At 40.1% G+C, this 18,006-nt stretch overlaps 1 protein-coding gene across 1 annotated transcript in view; it reads left to right on the forward strand.

Annotated features, from left to right (window-relative positions):
* Positions 1 to 1,409: 1,409 nt before the first annotated feature.
* TDRD1 (tudor domain containing 1) overlaps positions 1,410 to 18,006 on the forward strand; it is a 30,174-nt gene continuing 13,577 nt past the window's right edge. The window contains exons 1-14 of the mRNA XM_015557962.1: positions 1,410 to 1,433; positions 1,517 to 1,847; positions 2,963 to 3,021; positions 5,738 to 5,882; positions 8,050 to 8,155; positions 8,847 to 8,910; positions 9,229 to 9,333; positions 9,554 to 9,736; positions 11,604 to 11,747; positions 12,265 to 12,436; positions 13,488 to 13,574; positions 15,598 to 15,765; positions 15,883 to 15,990; positions 16,861 to 17,031. Of these exons, the coding sequence (XP_015413448.1) occupies positions 1,410 to 1,433; positions 1,517 to 1,847; positions 2,963 to 3,021; positions 5,738 to 5,882; positions 8,050 to 8,155; positions 8,847 to 8,910; positions 9,229 to 9,333; positions 9,554 to 9,736; positions 11,604 to 11,747; positions 12,265 to 12,436; positions 13,488 to 13,574; positions 15,598 to 15,765; positions 15,883 to 15,990; positions 16,861 to 17,031 (1,867 nt within the window). The remainder of the gene's footprint in view (positions 1,434 to 1,516; positions 1,848 to 2,962; positions 3,022 to 5,737; positions 5,883 to 8,049; positions 8,156 to 8,846; positions 8,911 to 9,228; positions 9,334 to 9,553; positions 9,737 to 11,603; positions 11,748 to 12,264; positions 12,437 to 13,487; positions 13,575 to 15,597; positions 15,766 to 15,882; positions 15,991 to 16,860; positions 17,032 to 18,006) is intronic.

Consider the following 18,006-nt stretch of genomic DNA (forward strand, 5'->3'; position numbering starts at 1 on the left):
GGAATTAAAATTTATGGAAGCTTAGTTGGAGATTATCAAACTAGAGGATTTGGGGAAAATGTAAAAAAATAGGGTCAACAGGAAAATTGTGAAGGGTGACTAGGAAGGACAGCATTTGCCAGGCAGATGAGAGCAAGGGTATTCTGGATAGTGGGTTCAGCATATTCAAGGACATAGCACAGCAGCAGGTATGAGAGGGTAGGGGGATTCTGAGAGGCTAGAAAGGTAGGTGGGGACCTGATTTAAACAATAGCCTCTATTTTATTTCACCATTAAGTTGTAGGGTTTGTTTCCAACAGCACTTTTTTTTTGCACTATGAGTTTTAATTAAAAATATTAAAACAGCTTAACTAATAATGAATTATAAAACTTTGATAGCTCATTGTACTACCATTTGTAAGGCATATATTTATTATTTTTATAGAGCTGAAAGAAACTTTACATACTTGTATCTGCTGTTTTCTATTTCAGAGAAAAATTATGAAGAGGTCTAAAATATGTATAAAAAAAGCCCAACTGAGAAGTGAAATATAGACAACAAAATCTATGCACAGATGTGCCCTAAGAGCATAGGTGGTTTTTAGCTCATGTTTTGGGTGAGAAAATTTAGCTTATTTCACACAGTACAAAAGCAGGTGCAGTAGTAAAGCTGAATCATGAAAATCCTCAATCAATTATTTTTAGTATGCCTCTCCATTTTTTCTTTCCTCTCCTTTCCTGCCTTTGTGCCTGAGTCTTGAATGGGTAACCACTTGGGAGGTTGCGGGGGATAAATGGGCCTTGGAGGAGGTGTCAGTTAACATCAAAAAGTAGATGTGGCCATAACTATATAGACATTTCACCCATAGATAAGTCCAGTTATTGCTGAAAAAAGAATTCTTCCCTGAAACGTCTGTTTGGCTAGCCTCTGGCCCTTATAATCTGTTGTGGGCAGCGAGCTCAGATGCTCCAGCAGGACTGTGGGAGGAGCCAGGCAGCATAGGGCGGAGACTGGCGGACCAGAAGGGCCAGGGGTTGGGGATTGGGACTAGCTACCGAGACAGGGAGTGTGATGGCCACAGCCCTAGTAGCGTATCTTGGACAGACCCAGATCCTGAGGCCCCACCCTGGGGGGGGGAGGGGGCGGGGGAGTGTGGCAGCCCAGCAGAGGCTGCATCCCTTGCAGGGTTTCTGTCCTGCTGTAGGGCGCTGGGAAGCCGCCTGGCCCCCCACACTGTCATTGACTGCAAAACCCCCTTCCCCCCAAGGCTCAAGGCTATGGGCCTCCGAAGCTTTTTAAAGTAAGGGCTGTGTGGAACTCCGAGAGGATTCTTCCCATGTCTTGAGTTAGTCCTCCGTCCTCTTGCAGTTTGTCCTCACTGATGGAGCCGTTCTTTTCTTGTACCTGTAACAAGCCAGACTTTAATATCATGGTGACATCTGCTTTGGAAATGGTTCGTGAGAATTGTCTGTTACATAAAAAATTATCCGAGGCTTTGTAATTAAAGTTGCCTTTTAACTACATTTCTTCCCTTAGACTTACGTGAATGTTAAATTACCGCTTAATGGGATGTCAAGAAATTATTTGGAGGCATCTACTTATAAAATGACAGAGCTGTTTAATTTTGAGAAAAATGAAAGCAAGCTGCCATCACATGGTTCTTTAAGAAGTCCTGGAGGACAGCCTAATCACCCAAATTTCAGGTTGAAAAGCCCAGAGACTAGAAATAAAAATAACAATTTTTTGCTTTGTGAGCAAACCAAACAGTATTTGGCTAGTCAGGAAGATGATTCAGCGTCCTCAAACCCTAGTGGCATCAATGGGGATGTGGTTGGATCCAAAGGAGAGAGGAAGACATTGCCAATGGGTGAGTGAAAACTACAGGCTTAATACTACTTATTTTGATGGTTTCTTTGACTTTTCACAAGTGTGTGTGTGTGTGTGTGTGTGTGTGTGTGTGTGTGTACCATATATATAAAATGGCCCATCAGTGGTCTGTTAACACAATAGCCAAATGGCTGCCATACAGTATTTGCATTTAAATATTAGAAGGGAAAACAAGATATCAACTAGCCATCTTTGGCTAGATTAATCACACAAAGGATTCCTGGGGAGAGAATGAATACAGATGAACCTTTCCTCCAAAGAAAGCTATACATACTAGGAATGTAGAAAGGAAGGAAACCTTATGACTTTTTATAGGAGTTCTAAAGATTGACCTTGTTTTACATGCGTAAAGTACTGTGTTGACACTATGCATGTAAGAGCTCACAAAGATATATCTAAGACATTAAATTGTTTCACTTTATTAAAAAATCATTCCTTTAGTCCTCATTCTAAAAACCGGTTGTTTAAGGAGGTTGGACCCTGGTGGAATTTAGCTTCTTGAACCTGAGATGTGACCTTCTAACATTATGGTGATGTAATTCTCAGTGGCCCTTGGGCCTCTGGGGTTCCCCAACAGGTCAGAACTATTTCTCTAATAATGTTAAACATTATCTGCCTTTTCAGTTGTGCATTGATGTTCAGAAACAAAGGTGGGTAAAATAACTTTACACTGATGTTCAGAAACAAAGGTGGGTAAAATATTGGCATTTTATTAGGTTGATATTTGGCAGGACACCACCCTGGGCTAGTGGTCATTGAGTTTTTAATTGCCATCCACTTTGTAGTTAAGGCAAAAAAAGACATAAATGACATTCTTAAGAATGTCCTTAATGAAACAGGATGAATTATTAATAAATCTTGATCCTTGTCAACAGATGTTTCAGTATTTTATGTGTCGAAGTAGGAATTATCCCCCTAACTTCTATTGCATATTGAGTATGAACTTTCAGAGAAGTAGGATGTTGCTTATTTATAGTGTAGCTTTAAGACTATTATGATATAGCATTATTACTTGAACATTACTTAATTAATTTTATATTCTCAGGAACAAATTAATATTTGGCTTTTATTAGGCTTTATGTTTTTCCTCCCCAGGAAACTCAGTGTCACCATTAAATGTTGGAAATAATTCACCACCCAAAGAAGCAAATAGTGTAAGTTATGGGTTGTTTTCCTGTTTGGTGTTTTTGTTTGGGTAAAAGATTCTAAACGTGTTTTTGTATTGCATTAATAAATAATTACTCAATATTCAGGTACTTTTTAAGGTCAAACTTCCTTTTCTTTAATGTAGTACTTTTAAAAAAAAATGCAACATTTTCTTTTTAGGTAATTGTAGATTGACATACAATTGTAAGAAACAATGGAAATCCTGTGTAGCCTTTACCCAGTTTCTCCCTGTGGGAACAGGCTGCAGAGCAGTAGTATAGTATCACAGCCAGGATATTGACCTTGATACTCAAAATACAGAATACTTCCATCAGTACAGGAGCCCTTATGTGCTTTTTTTATGGCCATACCCACTTCCTTCCTGTCCCTATCCCTTCCTTAACCCAGGTACCCAGTAATTTAACCATTCCTTTAGGATACGTCTGCTGGTGACAAATTCTCTTAGTTTTATTTGAGATTTCCTCTTCATTTTTTGAAAGAAAATTTTCTTGGATAAGTTTCTTAGTTAACAGTTCTTTTCTTTCAGCACTTAAAAAATATCATGCCACTTCCTTCTGCCTCCATGAAAAATCTGTTCTCTTTTGAATTGTTTTTCTCCTCTGTATAAGATGTCGCTTCTCTTTCTCTGCTTTTAAGCGTTTTTGTTGTCTTTAGCTTTAAGAAATTTGACTAAAGTGTGTCTTGGTGTGTAGTTCTTTGAGTTTATTCTCTTTGAGTTTGCTCAGCTTCTTAAATTTGTAGACCTATCTCTTTTGACAAATTTTGGTCATTATCTACTTGAGTACTTCTTTAGCACTGCCTTCTTTCTCCTTTCCTTCTGAGACTCTTCAAATACATGAATGTTATATCTCGTGTTGAGTCCCAGAGATCCCTGAGGCTGTGCTTATTTATATTTTCTGCTCACTCTTTTCTCTCTCTTGTTCAGATTAGGTAAGTTCTGTAGTTTGATCTTCATGTTCACTGTCTCTTTCCTCTGTCCCCTTCCTTTCTGCTGTTGAGCCACCCATTGTGTTTTTAATTTTTGTTATTGTACTTTCCAGTTTGAAAACTTTCATTTGCTTCTTATTTCTTTTCTAAGACCCTCTTTTCCTTCATTTCAAGCATGTTCATAATTGCTTGTTGAAGTATTGGTGGCTGCTTTAAAATCTTTGTCAGATAAACTTAACATCTGTCCTCTTGAGTTGACATCTTTTCATTTTTCCTTGTAATTTTCCTGTTTTTTAGTATGACAGTTTGCTTCTATTGAAACTGAGACATTTTGGGTACTTTGTTATGAAACTCTATATTATTTAAATTTTCTGTTTTAGCCAACTTCTTCTGACACTGCTCCATCAGGAGAAGGGGGGTGTTGCCAGGTGGAAGTAGTTGTTCAGGTTCCCCGCTCAGGCTCTGTGGACCCCAAGGGAATGTTCTTCCTTGCTGCTGGGTGAGGGTGGGGTAAGGTGGCAGAGAATGGATAAGCCAGAGGGAGATTTGGAGGTGGGAAGATTTGGAGACATTCATTATTGTTGAATGGTGGCAAAAAGGTCCTGACTGTCCACTAAGTCTCCTCTAACACCACCCCAATGGTGGGGAGTTGGGAGGTGAGGGGTTTGAGTGACACTTCCTTTTTTCCCCCCTTATCTTTTTATTGATTTCAGAGAGGAAGGGAGAGGGAGGGAGAGATAGAAACATCAATGATGAGAGAGAATCATTGACGGCTGCCTCCTGCACTCCCCACACTGAGGTTCAAGCCTGCAACCTGGGCATGTGCCCTTGACCAGAATCGAACCTGGGATCCTTCAGTCTGCAGGCCGATGCTCTATCCTTTGAACCAGACCAGCTAGGGCTGGGGTGACACTTCTTACTGCCAGATGGAAGTCCAGGCTCCCATGTGGTTTCCACAGGGAAGCCCTGCAGGGATGAAGTGTTGGCTTCCTACTTTGTTAGCCTTCTCTGATGCCACCCTGGTGGGAGGGCTGCTACCTCAGTATAGCCTGGTGAAAGTGAAAGTCTCGGCTCCCCACTCTACTCTTTTTTTTTATTAAAAGATATATTTTATTGATTTTTTTACAGAGAGGAAGGGAGAGGGATAGAGAGTTAGAAACATCGATGAGAGAGAAACATTGATCAGCTGCCTCCTGCACACCTCCTACTGGGGATGTGCCTGCAACCAGGGTACATGCCCTTGACCGGAATCGAACCTGGAACCTTTCAGTCCACAGGCTGACACTCTGTTCACTGAGCCAAACTGGTTAGGGCTCCCCCCTCTACTCTTACTGGTGGAAGTGGGGGCCAAGTTTTATCTGCAGTGTTTGTCTAGAGTAGAGTATTTATTGATAAAAGCTTTTTGTCTTGCTGGGCTGCCCCTTTGCTAGAGAGAGCATGCTTTTGGTTGAGGCTTTTATTGTCTGCATCTTTTGATGTTTCTGGGTTGCTGGCTTCTCCAGCACCCTGTCTGGGATATAGATGAGGCAAAAAGGAGAACTCAGAGAACCCATCGCCACTTCCTTCTGTGAGTCCCAGGGTTCCTAGCTTGTCTGCTGCCATCTTTCAGAGTAGGCTTATGTTTGTTTTACATGTAAGTCCAGGGTTTTTAGTTTTACCTAGTGGGAAGAGTAGGGAAATGTCGATCTTTATCTTCCCAGAAGAGGGAATTCCAAAGCTAGTAGTTTTTAAATATTATTACCAAGTTTTAATACTGCTATTCTCTTTTTTTAATAGAAGCCTAGCAATAATGTGTCTCCTGCAAAGTCAAAAAATATACACAAGTTGGTTGAGAATTCCTTGTCCATAAATAATCCAGCACTCTTCAAATCCTTAGGACCTCCTCTTCGATCAACTACTTGCCATCGTTGTGGCCTGTTTGGTAAGCATGTTGCTCTCAGTTGTGTTAGATTATTCCTTTACATGTTTGAAAATTGCCTTGATTACAGAACATTTAAAATATATTAAATGTAAATGGAATAATATATATGCACCATAGACCCATCTCTCAGTTTCACCAGCCATCAACATACAATTGTTGGTTCATCCATACTTTCCAACTCTTACTGCTTCTTGTTTTTTTATAGTTTTTTTTTTTTTAGATAAAACTTTCATGCATTGAAACGCACAAACTCGCACCCCATCGAGATAGAGAATATTTCCTTCTCAGAAAGTTTCCTCATGCCACTTCCTAGGCACTGTACTTCCTAGAAGCAGCCACTGTTTTATTTTTTTTAATAAATTAATTTTGCCAGAATTTCATATAAATGGAACCATACAGTAGGGGCTCTTTTGTATAAAACTTCTTGCATTTAGAATTATATTTTTGAGATTCATCCATGTTGTTGCATGTACATTAATTATTTTTTTGTTTGTCGCTGAGTATTTCATTGTATGATTATACCAGTTTATCTGTTCTTTTGTTGAAACATTTTGCTGTATCCAGTTTTTGCACTCTGCATATCTTTGCACAAGTCTTTGTGTGAACATATGTTTCATTTCTCTTGGGTACGTACCTAGGAGGAGAATTGCTGAGTCAAAAGGATAGGCATATGTTTAACTTTATAGGAAACAGCCAAAGTAGCTGTCTCATTTTAGATTTCTATTGGTAACAAGTTCTGATTCCTTTACAGCTTTGTGAACCTTAGGGATTTTCAATCTTTTTAATTTTAGCCTTTCTTGTGGATGTGTAGTGATATCTCATTGGGGTTTTAATTTGCATTTCCCTCATAATCAATGGTCTTGGGCAGTTTTTCATACACACACACACACACACACACACACACACTTCAGAGAAGGAGGGAGAGAGAGATAGATACTGCAGTGATGAAAGAGAATCATTGATTGGCTGCCTCCTGCACGCACCACACTGAGGATCGAGCCTACAATTCAGGCATGTGCCCTGACTGGGAATCGAACTGTGACCTCCTGATTAATAGGTGGACGCTCAACCACTGAGCCTCGCCAGTCAGCCTCTATTTCTTTTAGAGTAGAGGCATTCGAGGCCAGCTTGGTTTTGTTGTTTTTTGGTAACATGTTTTTTCCTGCCTGGATACTGATAGGATTTCTTTTTTAATCCTTGTCCAAGGACGTGCTTTTTGATTTTAGAGAGAGGGGAAGCGAGAAGGAGGACAGGAGGGAGGGAGGGAGTCAGTCAGTTGCCTCTTGTACGACCCCTACTGGGGATCGAACCTGCAGCCTTGGTGTATTGGGATGATGCTCTAACTCCGGGTCGGCAAACTGCGGCTCGCGAGCCACATGCAGCTCTTTGGCCCCTTGAGTGTGGCTCTTCCTAAGCCTTAGGAGTACCCTAATTAAGTTAATAACAGTGTACCTACTTATATAGTTTAAGTTTAAAAAATTTGGCTCTCAAATAAATTTCAATTGTTGTACTGTTGATATTTGGCTCTGTTGACTAATGAGTTTGCTGACCACTGCTCTAACTGAACTATCTAGCCAGGGCTGTTTTGTATTTTTGTTGTTGTTAATTCTCACCAGAGGATATTTTTTTTCCCATTGATATTTAGAGAGAATAGAAGGGAGGGAGGCAGAGGGAGAGAGAGGTGAGAGAGACACATCAATTGGTTGCCTCCTGCACATGCCCTGACCTGGCCCAGAGATTGAGCCTGCAGCTCAGGTACTTGCCCTTGACCAGGAATCAAAACAAAGACCTGTCAGTGTGCGGGCCGATATTCTAACCACTGAACCAACAGCATATTTTTAATGGCACAGAGTAAGCCATGTCAGAGTCTGCTTGCACAAGTTACGTTAATTGCCACAGTTTTTCTGTTTCCTTTGGTTTCTTTTATAATGCGCTCTGGGCTCTACTTTAGAGAAGTCAGTTACGTTTCCAGTCCGTCCTCTCCTTTCTCTGCATTTGGAGAGAGTTTGGAAAGTTTAATCTTGACACTTAATTATAAATATCAGGAGCCTCTTCAAATAATCTTGATGTGATTAATAGAATGGTGTTTGATATGGCTGGTCTTTGAAATTGTTTTGCTCTGGGCAACAAGTATTTGGAATGAAATGTTATGGGCTGTTTTCTGTAGGGTCGCAGAGGTGTTCACAATGCAAGCAGACATACTATTGCTCCATAGCATGCCAGAGAAGAGACTGGTCAGCACACAGCATCGTGTGCAAACCTGTGCAGCAAAAGTAAGTATTTGTTTTTATTCATTAGAGAATATTTCAACATTTTTTCCTGATAGTATAAGGACCAAATCAGGTAAGCAGCCCATAATTGTAGATGCTGTTACTTTATTCTTATTTATTGAGGTGTAACATAAAGTGTGCAAATCTGAAGTGAACAACTTTACAAATTTAAGAGTTTTCATGAATATATGAGGTTGGACACATTAAGATTTAAAACCTTAAGTGACTTTGTTTTTTGTTGTTTTTTTAAATGACTAGAGCTTAGAAAGCTCTTTTAATTATGTATCCTTTACTAAGTTCTTAATAAGGTGGAACTCTCACAGTGCTTCGTGGATTGCAATTTTGAAATACACCAATCTTGTGTGCTATTTACCAGTTTACAAAACAGTTTCACATATATAACCTCATTTCATCCTCAAAACTGTTTGCTGTGGGGATGATCTCCATTTCCCAGATAAGAAAACTGAGGCTTGTAGATCGTGGCTATCTTCCTTTCACTAGGCGGCTTTGGGACGAAGCACTGCTGTGCACAGGGAAGACCGTTGCTTAGGCAGCTGTTACTGTGCTGTGATTCTGTCTGGAAGGAGCTGTTTGCTCTTTTTGGATTTTGTTGATTGAGAATTTAACGTAATTGTGGTCCTTACTCTTAATTAGCTCTGTATTATAAGTATTATAATTAATTGCTTTATTTCAGTTTCCACAAACTTGAAGACAATAAATCATCTTATGAAATAAAGAACGTGGAAGTGAAAAATGAGGTATGATGTATACTCATTTCTGCATTTCACTAGTGTTAGTTTAAGAACAGAAGCCTCCTGCTGACCTTGGGATTGGTGTGGTGACCGTTGGGGCTCACTGAAAATGATTTATGACCAGCCTTTTTCCGAAAAGGGCTTGCGGTGGCTGTGTCTGTGTCAAACCACTTGGACTAGTGAGGGGAGTCCCTTCTTTGCATTCCCTGCACTCAGACGTTCTCTAGCCTCGTCAGCTATTGCTTGATTCCAGCAAATAGTAGCCACAATATCATTGAAATATGTGCTTGTATGTAACCCATTTATGTGTGTTTTCCAAACCAGAGTGACTGTCCATTTGGAGTTACTAAAGAAATAGCCATTTCTGCTGATAAAATAATGTTTTCTGATTTGAAAAGTCTACAACTCAGGAAAACCATGGAAATTAAGGTATTTGTTGTTTAATCTTTGTGGACAGAAATCCAAAGAACTATGGGTTTTATTTCCCTGTTTTCTATTTTGAATTCATAGTAGCTACAAAATTTAATCTGATGAAATTGATAGATTGCAACAACTATCTTTGATGCTTATTGTATCTTAGTAAAAGCTTTAAGAAATGTACATTTGCTTGTGTTCCAGTGAATTTTTACATCTTTCCTATCTTTGAAAGGGTACAGTTACTGAATTCAGAGACCCAAGTGACTTTTATGTGCAGTTATATTCTGCAGAAGTTTTAGAATACATGAACCAACTTTCTGCGAGCCTAAAGGAAACCTATGCAAATACAGTGCATGAGGAGGATTATATTCCTGTTAAAGGGGAAGTTTGTGTTGCCAAGTACACTGTTGACCAGGTAACCTCTCTTGAAATGAATTATTTAATAAGATGTTTTAATTTACTTTGGTTGTACCAACTTGACACCAGAGCTTTTAATGATGCATTAGGTGGCTTAAAAGCGATACTGGTCCGACTTCTGTTTTTCTTCCTCCGTCAGTTTTCCAGGCTCTGTTCGGTTGCTTGCTCCCTGCGCAAGGCCTCTCCAGCTCTGTTTATGAGCTCCTCAGTGCTGCTTCCAGGCTCATTGCTAACCTTACAGCGTGTGTTTATTTGTGTAGCTGAGGCACCAGGGTGTCATAGAGTCGACTGGGTGAAAATAGCTTGACAATATTTGTGCATAGCACAGTGGCCTAATTAAACAATTTTGGGCAAGATTACTAGAAAATTATGTTAACTTGTTAATTGAGTGCCCTGGAATAGAACAGTTAGCCTTTCCTTTGCATGTTCTATAGAGTGTTTGAGAATTTTTTAACCTAAGATTGTGAAATGCTACTAGACACTTTTCCAAAGAGGACATACAGATGGCCAGTAGACATATGGAAATATGCTCAATGTCACTATTCATCAGAGAAATGCAAATTAAAACTACAATAAGGTGTTACCTCATACTTGCCATAATGGTTACCATCAATAAATTAACAAACAAATGCTGGTGAGGATGTGGAGAAAGGGAACCCTGGTATACTGCTGGTAGGAATGAAAACTGGTACAGCCATTATGAAAAATTGTATGGAGTTTCCTCAAAAAATTAAATATGGAATTGCCATATGACCCAGCAATCCCACTCTGGGAATATATCCTAAGAACCCCAAAACACCAATCAGAAATAATATATGCACCCCTATGTTCACAGCAGCATTATTTACAACTAGAGGCCCAGTGCACTTAATTTATGCACAGGTAGGGTTCCTAGGCCTGGCCGGCAATCAGGGCCAATCTGCGGGGTGACTGGCAGGGCGATCGGGGAGCCCCCGCAGGCACTACCTTGGCTGGCCTGGGGCCACCTGCCTACCGGCCCTGCTGCCAGAGCCTGGGAGCTGAGGGCAGCTCCTGCGTTGAGCATTTGCCTCCAGTGGTCAGTGTGAGTCATAGCGACCAGTCGTTTTGCCATTCGGTCAAATTGCATATTAGGCTTTTATTATATAGGATAGCTAAGATTGGAAGTAGCTCAAGTGCCCATCAGTAGATGAGTGGATAAAAACGCTGTGGCATATTTACACCATGGAATGCTATATGGCTGTAAAAAAGAAGCTTCTATTATGACAGCATGGATGGACCTGAAGATTTATTATGTGAAATAAGCCAACTAGGGAAGAGAAAGACAAGTATCACATGATCTCACTTATATGTAGAATCTAATGAACAAAATAAACTGATGAACAAAATAGGTCCATATGCATGGAACAGATGGACAAATCTCATAGGGGAGGGAGATGGAGGAGACAATAAGAGGTTAACCAAAGAACATCTATCTATCTATATATATAAAAGGCTAATATGTAAAGTGTCCCCTCTGGAGTTTGACTGGGAGACCAGGAGATCAATCACTCGCTAAGATGTGCACTGACCACCAGGGGGCAGCACGGAATAAAGGAAGGCCCTGGCTGGCAGCCAGAAGGCCCCAATCAGCCCTGATCACTGGCCAGGACTAGGGACCCTACCTGTGCACAAATTCTGTGCACCAGGCCTCTAATATATGCATATAGGCATAGCCCGTAGACACAGACAATAGTATGGGGAAGACCTGGGTGGAGTAGGGGCTGGGTGAAGGGGGGCAAAGGAGAGGAAAATGGGGAACTTCTGTAATGCTGTTAATAATACATTAAAAGAAAAAGATCATGAAATGCTTTTTTGAAGTAGAGTACCATTTTATTTCATTTCAGACCTGGAATAGAGTAATAATACAAGACGTTGATATGCTACAGAAGAAGGCACAAGTCTTATATATTGATTATGGAAATGAAGAAATAATTCCATTAAACAGAATTCAGCAACTGAACAGACACATTGACTTGTTTCCTCCTTGTGTGAGTCTCGTCTGCTTTCTAAATTCCTAATAGCGGCCCAAAGGAGCTGTTTTTAATGTTTTGATAGATACACTATTTGCTTGTTCTGTTCTGCCGTGAGTGCCTGTTGGCACATCTTTTTCTACCTAGGTAAACATTCAGTGGTTTTCTTGGCTAAGTACTACCTTGGGTGAAAAACTGTTAGCATTTTTAGGCATTATCAATCTGCTCTTCAACAATAATCATTTTTATACTTACTACACTATTTGAAAGTGACTTGAATTGATATGTAATTGAGGGATAATTATTCTTTCCTCAACTTCTCAAGCTTTAAGTCCCAAAAGTCAAAGCACTGTGAATAGGGTACCCAAAGAGAAAAATAATTACACATAAAATTGTTTATATGGTTTGTACTCAAAGATTTTTGAAAAATTTTTATGCATGAAAGCACATCTTTTTAAACCTTCACATAATTAACTAGAGAAAATCATTTTCAAATACTGATTTTTTTTTTAGTAACTTGCACAAAATCTTTCAGGCCATAAAGTGCTTTGTGGCTGATGTTATCCCAGCAGAGGGGAATTGGAGCAATGATTGTATCAAAACTATTAAATCACTGTTAATGGAGCAGTTCTGCTCGGTAAAGATTGTCAACATCTTGAAAGAGGACGTGGTTACCTTTGCTGTGGATGTTATGCTACCAAGTTCAGGTAAGACCTGAATCTTCCTTTGTAAATGAGGTATTTAATCTGTTGTTTAGTCTCCACCTAATCCTCAGAGAAGAAAGAGAAACATGAAGTGAGGCCAAGTAAGCTCTGTTCTGGGGGCATTCAGACTGTGAATGAAGACGTGTCCTTGGCTCTGCTCTCGCAGTCGGCAGTGTGTCAGAGCCATGGCACGAATCCACAGAACTGAGTGGATGAAAGGGCAGATGTAGACAGTCTGGGGGTGACGATATTGTCCTTTCAATATAACCATGATAATATCTACTTCTAAGTTCTCCTTTATTGAGAAATTCAGGAATTTCTCTTACGAATGCATTCATTTTTATCATCATTGCTTTTCCTTTGAACAACCTTCACAGAACTGTATTTTGTTAGTGTTGATACTGTAAGTACATAGTGTTCAGGTTGTGGAAATGAAAAATCACTTTGGAATCCTGTTCTTTCATTCTGGCTTTGTATCTGTTTGAAAAGTGACTTCCTACCATGTGCTTACAATTGCCTCTCAGTTTCCCCGGTGTTACTCCTCTTCTGTTAGAGACTCAGCATCAGTTGGTGACTTGGTAAAAAATGCAGTTAATTTTGTTGTGAAATTAGGTATAAAATCTATGTTTTGTTTCATTGGTATGTATGTTTCATATTATGACTTCAGCTTTTGGACATTATTTCAGAGGACTTGAAGTGCTGGGTAAGCCTTGTTTCAGTCATACTTTGTTTCTGAGAAGTCTTGTGTCTTAAATTCATTTCCCCCATAAACAGTGGTCTTTCTAAGCATGCCAGTGAGGTGGTACTAAATGTTAATCAGAATTTTGAAGTGAAGTTTTCATTAAATTTTCTGTCAAGTGATGATGGGAATTTTAAAGCTGAGCATTACTAAAACATACTTTGCACAAAGGAACTGAACTAGTAAGAAATATGCCAATGTGTATTAATAGCTATAATCTCTAAATCATGTAATTATGACTCATGTTTTCTATTTATGCTTTGCCTTAATATTTAGTATTTAGCTCACTGTAGATCTGTTTTCTTAATCACTTAGGAAAACCCTTAGACGATGTGCTTGTAGAAATGGGATATGGCTTGATACCTAAGGGACAAAATTTTACGAAGCAAAGTGCAGTTCAAAGTGAGTATACACATTAATAGTGAACAGTATAGTGACTTCTACTAAACATAAAAGCACAAATGTCACAGTGTCCGGTTCATGGAAATGCTAGCCCTTCTATAAACTTTATATGTGAAAGATGATAGTTTTTATTTAGTAATACATTATTTCTAATCTCAATGTCCCCTGCCTAGTTTTCTTCCCTGTCTTTCAGATTAATCCTTGACATGATAATTATCAGAGATTACAAACATCTAAATATCATAACACTCTGTGTTGAGGTATTTTAGCTAACATTTCCTTAGTTCAATTTGCTTTTCTTCCTTATTTGGGTATTCCAGCAATAATAAACAGTGCTAAACCATTCTGTCCTAGTAGGATGGTGTTTCTCTTTACATTGTTACTTTTTGTTTACGTGTGTGGAGTTTTTGTCTAGTCTACAAGAAGTTTTGCTATGAGCATTTTATTTTCTCATTGCCTAGTCTTATGTGTTTCTTGTATTGTGCTTTTTCCTGTACTTTTCCTTTACCAATTCTGTCATATACCACATAACAACAGGGATATGTTCTGAGAAATGTGTCATTAGGTGATTTGGTCATTGTGCAAACATCATACAGTAAACGTACACAAACCTAGGTGGGATAGCCTGCTACTGTAATAGTATGTGCTCCACTGGCAACTCAGAAGGTTTGTTTCCAGTAGCAGCACCATAAACTCATGAGTAATGCATTACGCTATGTTACAACATCGCTAGGAGATAGGAATTTTCAACTTCCTATTGTAATCTTATGTCGGGACCTCTGTTATATATGTGGTCTGTAGTTGACTGAAGTGTCGGTAAGAAGTGCATGACTGGCCCTGACTGGTTTGACTCAGTGGATAGAGCGTTGGCCTGCAGACTGAAGGGTCCTGGGCTCGATTCCAGTCAAGGGCATGTACGTTGGTTGCAGGCACATCCCCAGTGGGGGGTGTACAGGAGGCAGCTGGTCGATGTTTCTCTCTCATCGATGTTTCTGGCTCTCTATCCCTCTCCCTTCCGCTCTGTAAAAAATCAATAAAACATATTTTTAAAAAAAAGTGCATGACTGTACTGTAGATGAAGACACACTTCCTTGTCTCTAGAGGCTCATTCATCCAGAGGTGATCTCCAGATTAATGGTGCCATGATTAGATGCATCTTGTCACATAAACAAATTTAACTCATCCTTCAGTCTACCTTCTCCTTCACCTCCCATCTTTTGCTCTGTTTGGTTGCTGAGTCTTTATTAATTCTTCTTCCTAAGTGTTCTTTGTATGTTTTTTTTTCTTCCTTTTTCTATTACCACTTTTTTTATTTCAGGAATTCTTAACATTTGAGATGATTTCAAAAACTTTTTTATTTTATCTTTTTGTTTCTGGTCTGTATTCTTACACTACTGCCTGTATGATATCCCTAAACCACAAATCTTGGTGTGATAACTCTGCTGAAAAGCTTTCAGTAGTTCTTTGCCATCTAGAGGAGAAAAACCAAACACTTCCTGGTCTAATAGTAGTCATGGTTGAAATCAGAAGGGTTGGTGATGTCTTAGGGATAGTGTGGAGTGAGGAAAAATAGGGAAGGGCCTACAACATAAGTGAGGAGCTGTGCTGGGAAGGTGGGAAGAGCATGGGGAAATGTTGCCAGAGCAGCAGGGGGATAATGGTTTCTAGGAGGCAGTTATCAGTAACAGCAGATGCTGCAGAGGGGTCAAGTGGAAGGACCGGGAACCTTCAGAGCAACACCGGCTTTACTCCTGCACCGTGGAGGTGTGCAGAAGAGACACAGGCAATTATACAACAGCGTGAATGTGGAAGTGCAGGTGCAGTGGGAGCACCTGGGAGAGGCACCTGGTCCAGACTTGGCAGGAAATTAGTGGGCTGCTGGAGGATTGGGGGTACTTTGAGGGGTGGGTCTGTGAGCAGCACGTATTAAGGTCTAGAGGTGTGGAAAGCATGATTAGACCTGAAAAACTGAAAATTTTGATTAGTGAAACCAAAAAGACTTACTTTTCTGTTTTCTGATCAGGTGAGCCTGAAGATGTTGGGAAAATGACAACTGAAAACAAAATTGTTGTAGACAGAAGAGACTTAATCCCAAAAGTGTTAACTTTGAACGTAGGTGATGAGTTCTGTGGTGTGGTTTCCCACATTCAGACGCCAGAAGACTTTTTTTGTCAAAAACTACAAAGTGGACGTAAGTCACCTTTCTCAGTTTGGCTCTCAAGATAACTTCAAGAGATTCATCAGGCAAAAGTGAAGCTAATGTGTAGAGTTGTATTTCTTTTGCTTAAGATGTGATCTGTGTTTACAGATAAGCTCGCTGAACTGCAGGCGTCCCTTAACGAGTACTGTGTTCAAGTGTCTCCACGCTTGGATTTTTACCCAACCATTGGTGACATCTGCTGTGCTCAGTTCTCGGGTAAGGAAAGAGAGAGTGGTTAAATTTTTTACTTAAGTAAAATGCAGGTGAGAGAGAATTTTCAGTTTTCACTGGATGGCCCTATTTGAAACTTGAGCATTAAAGTACACCAAATATGTCCAGTTAAACTAAATCAAAGTGCATAAAGGAAGAGAGCCGGGAATGTGGGGGGGGGAGTGGAAATAGGGGGTAGAGGAGGTTTTGATTGTTTTATCAGCCCTGCAGTTTTGAGGTTTGGGAGACTGGTGCAGATCATTCTGTTTACATCAGAATGCGAATGTGGAACCTCCCAGGGTTATGAATTCTCCAGTTTTCTTTGGAAAAGCTAGAGGGCCTGGGAGTGCAGAGCTGTCATAGCACAGCCTCTCCAGCTGCACAGGTCTGGTCTTTGATAACTGCATTTCATTATTTTCGGGTGAAAGGAAAGCCAGTGACCTCACAGAGTGGGAGGTCCAAGCAGGCCTCTAGGAAAATGATTGCTTGGTTAGTGGAGTCTGGTTGACTCATACCACCAGGTATTCTAAAATTAGACCTGCTTGATGCCTAAGCCAATGGTCCATGTATTGATCAGGACCTTGTGGATCCCCATGACCTACATGTTCTTTGTCCTAATGAGCTGTCTGTCTGCTGGGGAGACAAGGCAAGGGTGGACATAAGTCATGACAGCAAACTGCGTGAGTAGTCTAGTAAGGTAAGAAGAAAGGTGATACTGAGTAGTTGAGACTTCTGTTAAGCAAAGATAGCAAGCATTCATTGTTCAATAAAGCTCAATATTAACATTTACAAGTGACCATTTCTAAATTGGGGAGGAAAAGTTTTTGTTTACATCTACGTTGGAAAATCACTTGAGACTGAGTCTCCTTTTTTCAGAGGATGATCAGTGGTACCGTGCCTCTGTCTTGGCTTACGCCTCTGAAGACTCTGTGCTGGTTGGATATGTAGATTACGGAAACTTTGAAATCCTGAGTTTGAAAAGACTGTGCCCCATAACTCCGAAGTTGTTGGAATTGCCAATGCAAGCAATAAAGTGTGTGCTGGCAGGTAGGAAATTTTTATGGTCCCCGTATTTTTAAATGATTAAAACCTCAAGTAGGAGTATTAGAATTGAAATTAAACTACTGATAAGATAAAGGAACATGTTTAGACATAACTTATTTAGTGGAAAAATAATCCTTAATAGAACACTTAGGAAACACTATCTGTAATAAAACAAAACTTAATGTACCTGTGGTTATGAAATTGAGTGTTCTTTGCTATTTATGGAGCTTGCATTATTAATATCATAGAAGTCTATTAACTACATAAAGTAGAGTGAAACCCACTTATAAAAGCAATAAGAACATTACAGGTATGTGCTTAGAAATTGCTATGAATGTGATCTGTCCCAGAGGGCTTCTTTTCACGTCAATAATTGGCTTCTACACCTTCATGTATATGTACCCTAATTTAACTAATAACCAATTATAAGAATGCTACTTACCTATATTTTACAACCTGTCCGAGATCATTTACTTAAGATGGGTTGCGAGGTGTAGGTATGTTGCTAACAGGTCTTTTGGAGGTGTTGGTGGGTGTGCTGCTTTTCCTGTTTGTGGTGGTTCTCCAGAAGGCGTTAAACTAGTGTACCCATCTGTCCAAAATGCAGAGGTAGTCAATGCCTTCATACCTGGGTGCACCAAATAGGTATTTCTGTGTTAGTTCATCTTGGCCAATTTTGGTGAGCTAAATTCATTACCAGTGAGGCTATTTTTTTGTAGGTTACATGGCTTTTATATTTTACTAGAGGCCCGGTGCACGAATTCGTGCATGAGTGGGGTCCCTTGGGGTGGCCTGTGGGATTGGGCCCCAACCAGCAGTCCTGCTCCTGCTCATCCCGGCCCCACTGCGCCCAGTCAGTCCCCATTGGGATAGGCTTGTGCCACCACAGTGGCGCTTGCCAACCGTGAGCCCTGTGTCTGGCACCCATCCCGAGGGGATGGGGGAAGATCAGGAACGTGATGGGCCCTCTGGGCAGGC

Source organism: Myotis davidii, unplaced genomic scaffold (genome assembly GCF_000327345.1).
Source record: "Myotis davidii unplaced genomic scaffold, ASM32734v1 scaffold107, whole genome shotgun sequence".
NCBI lineage: Eukaryota > Metazoa > Chordata > Mammalia > Chiroptera > Vespertilionidae > Myotis > Myotis davidii.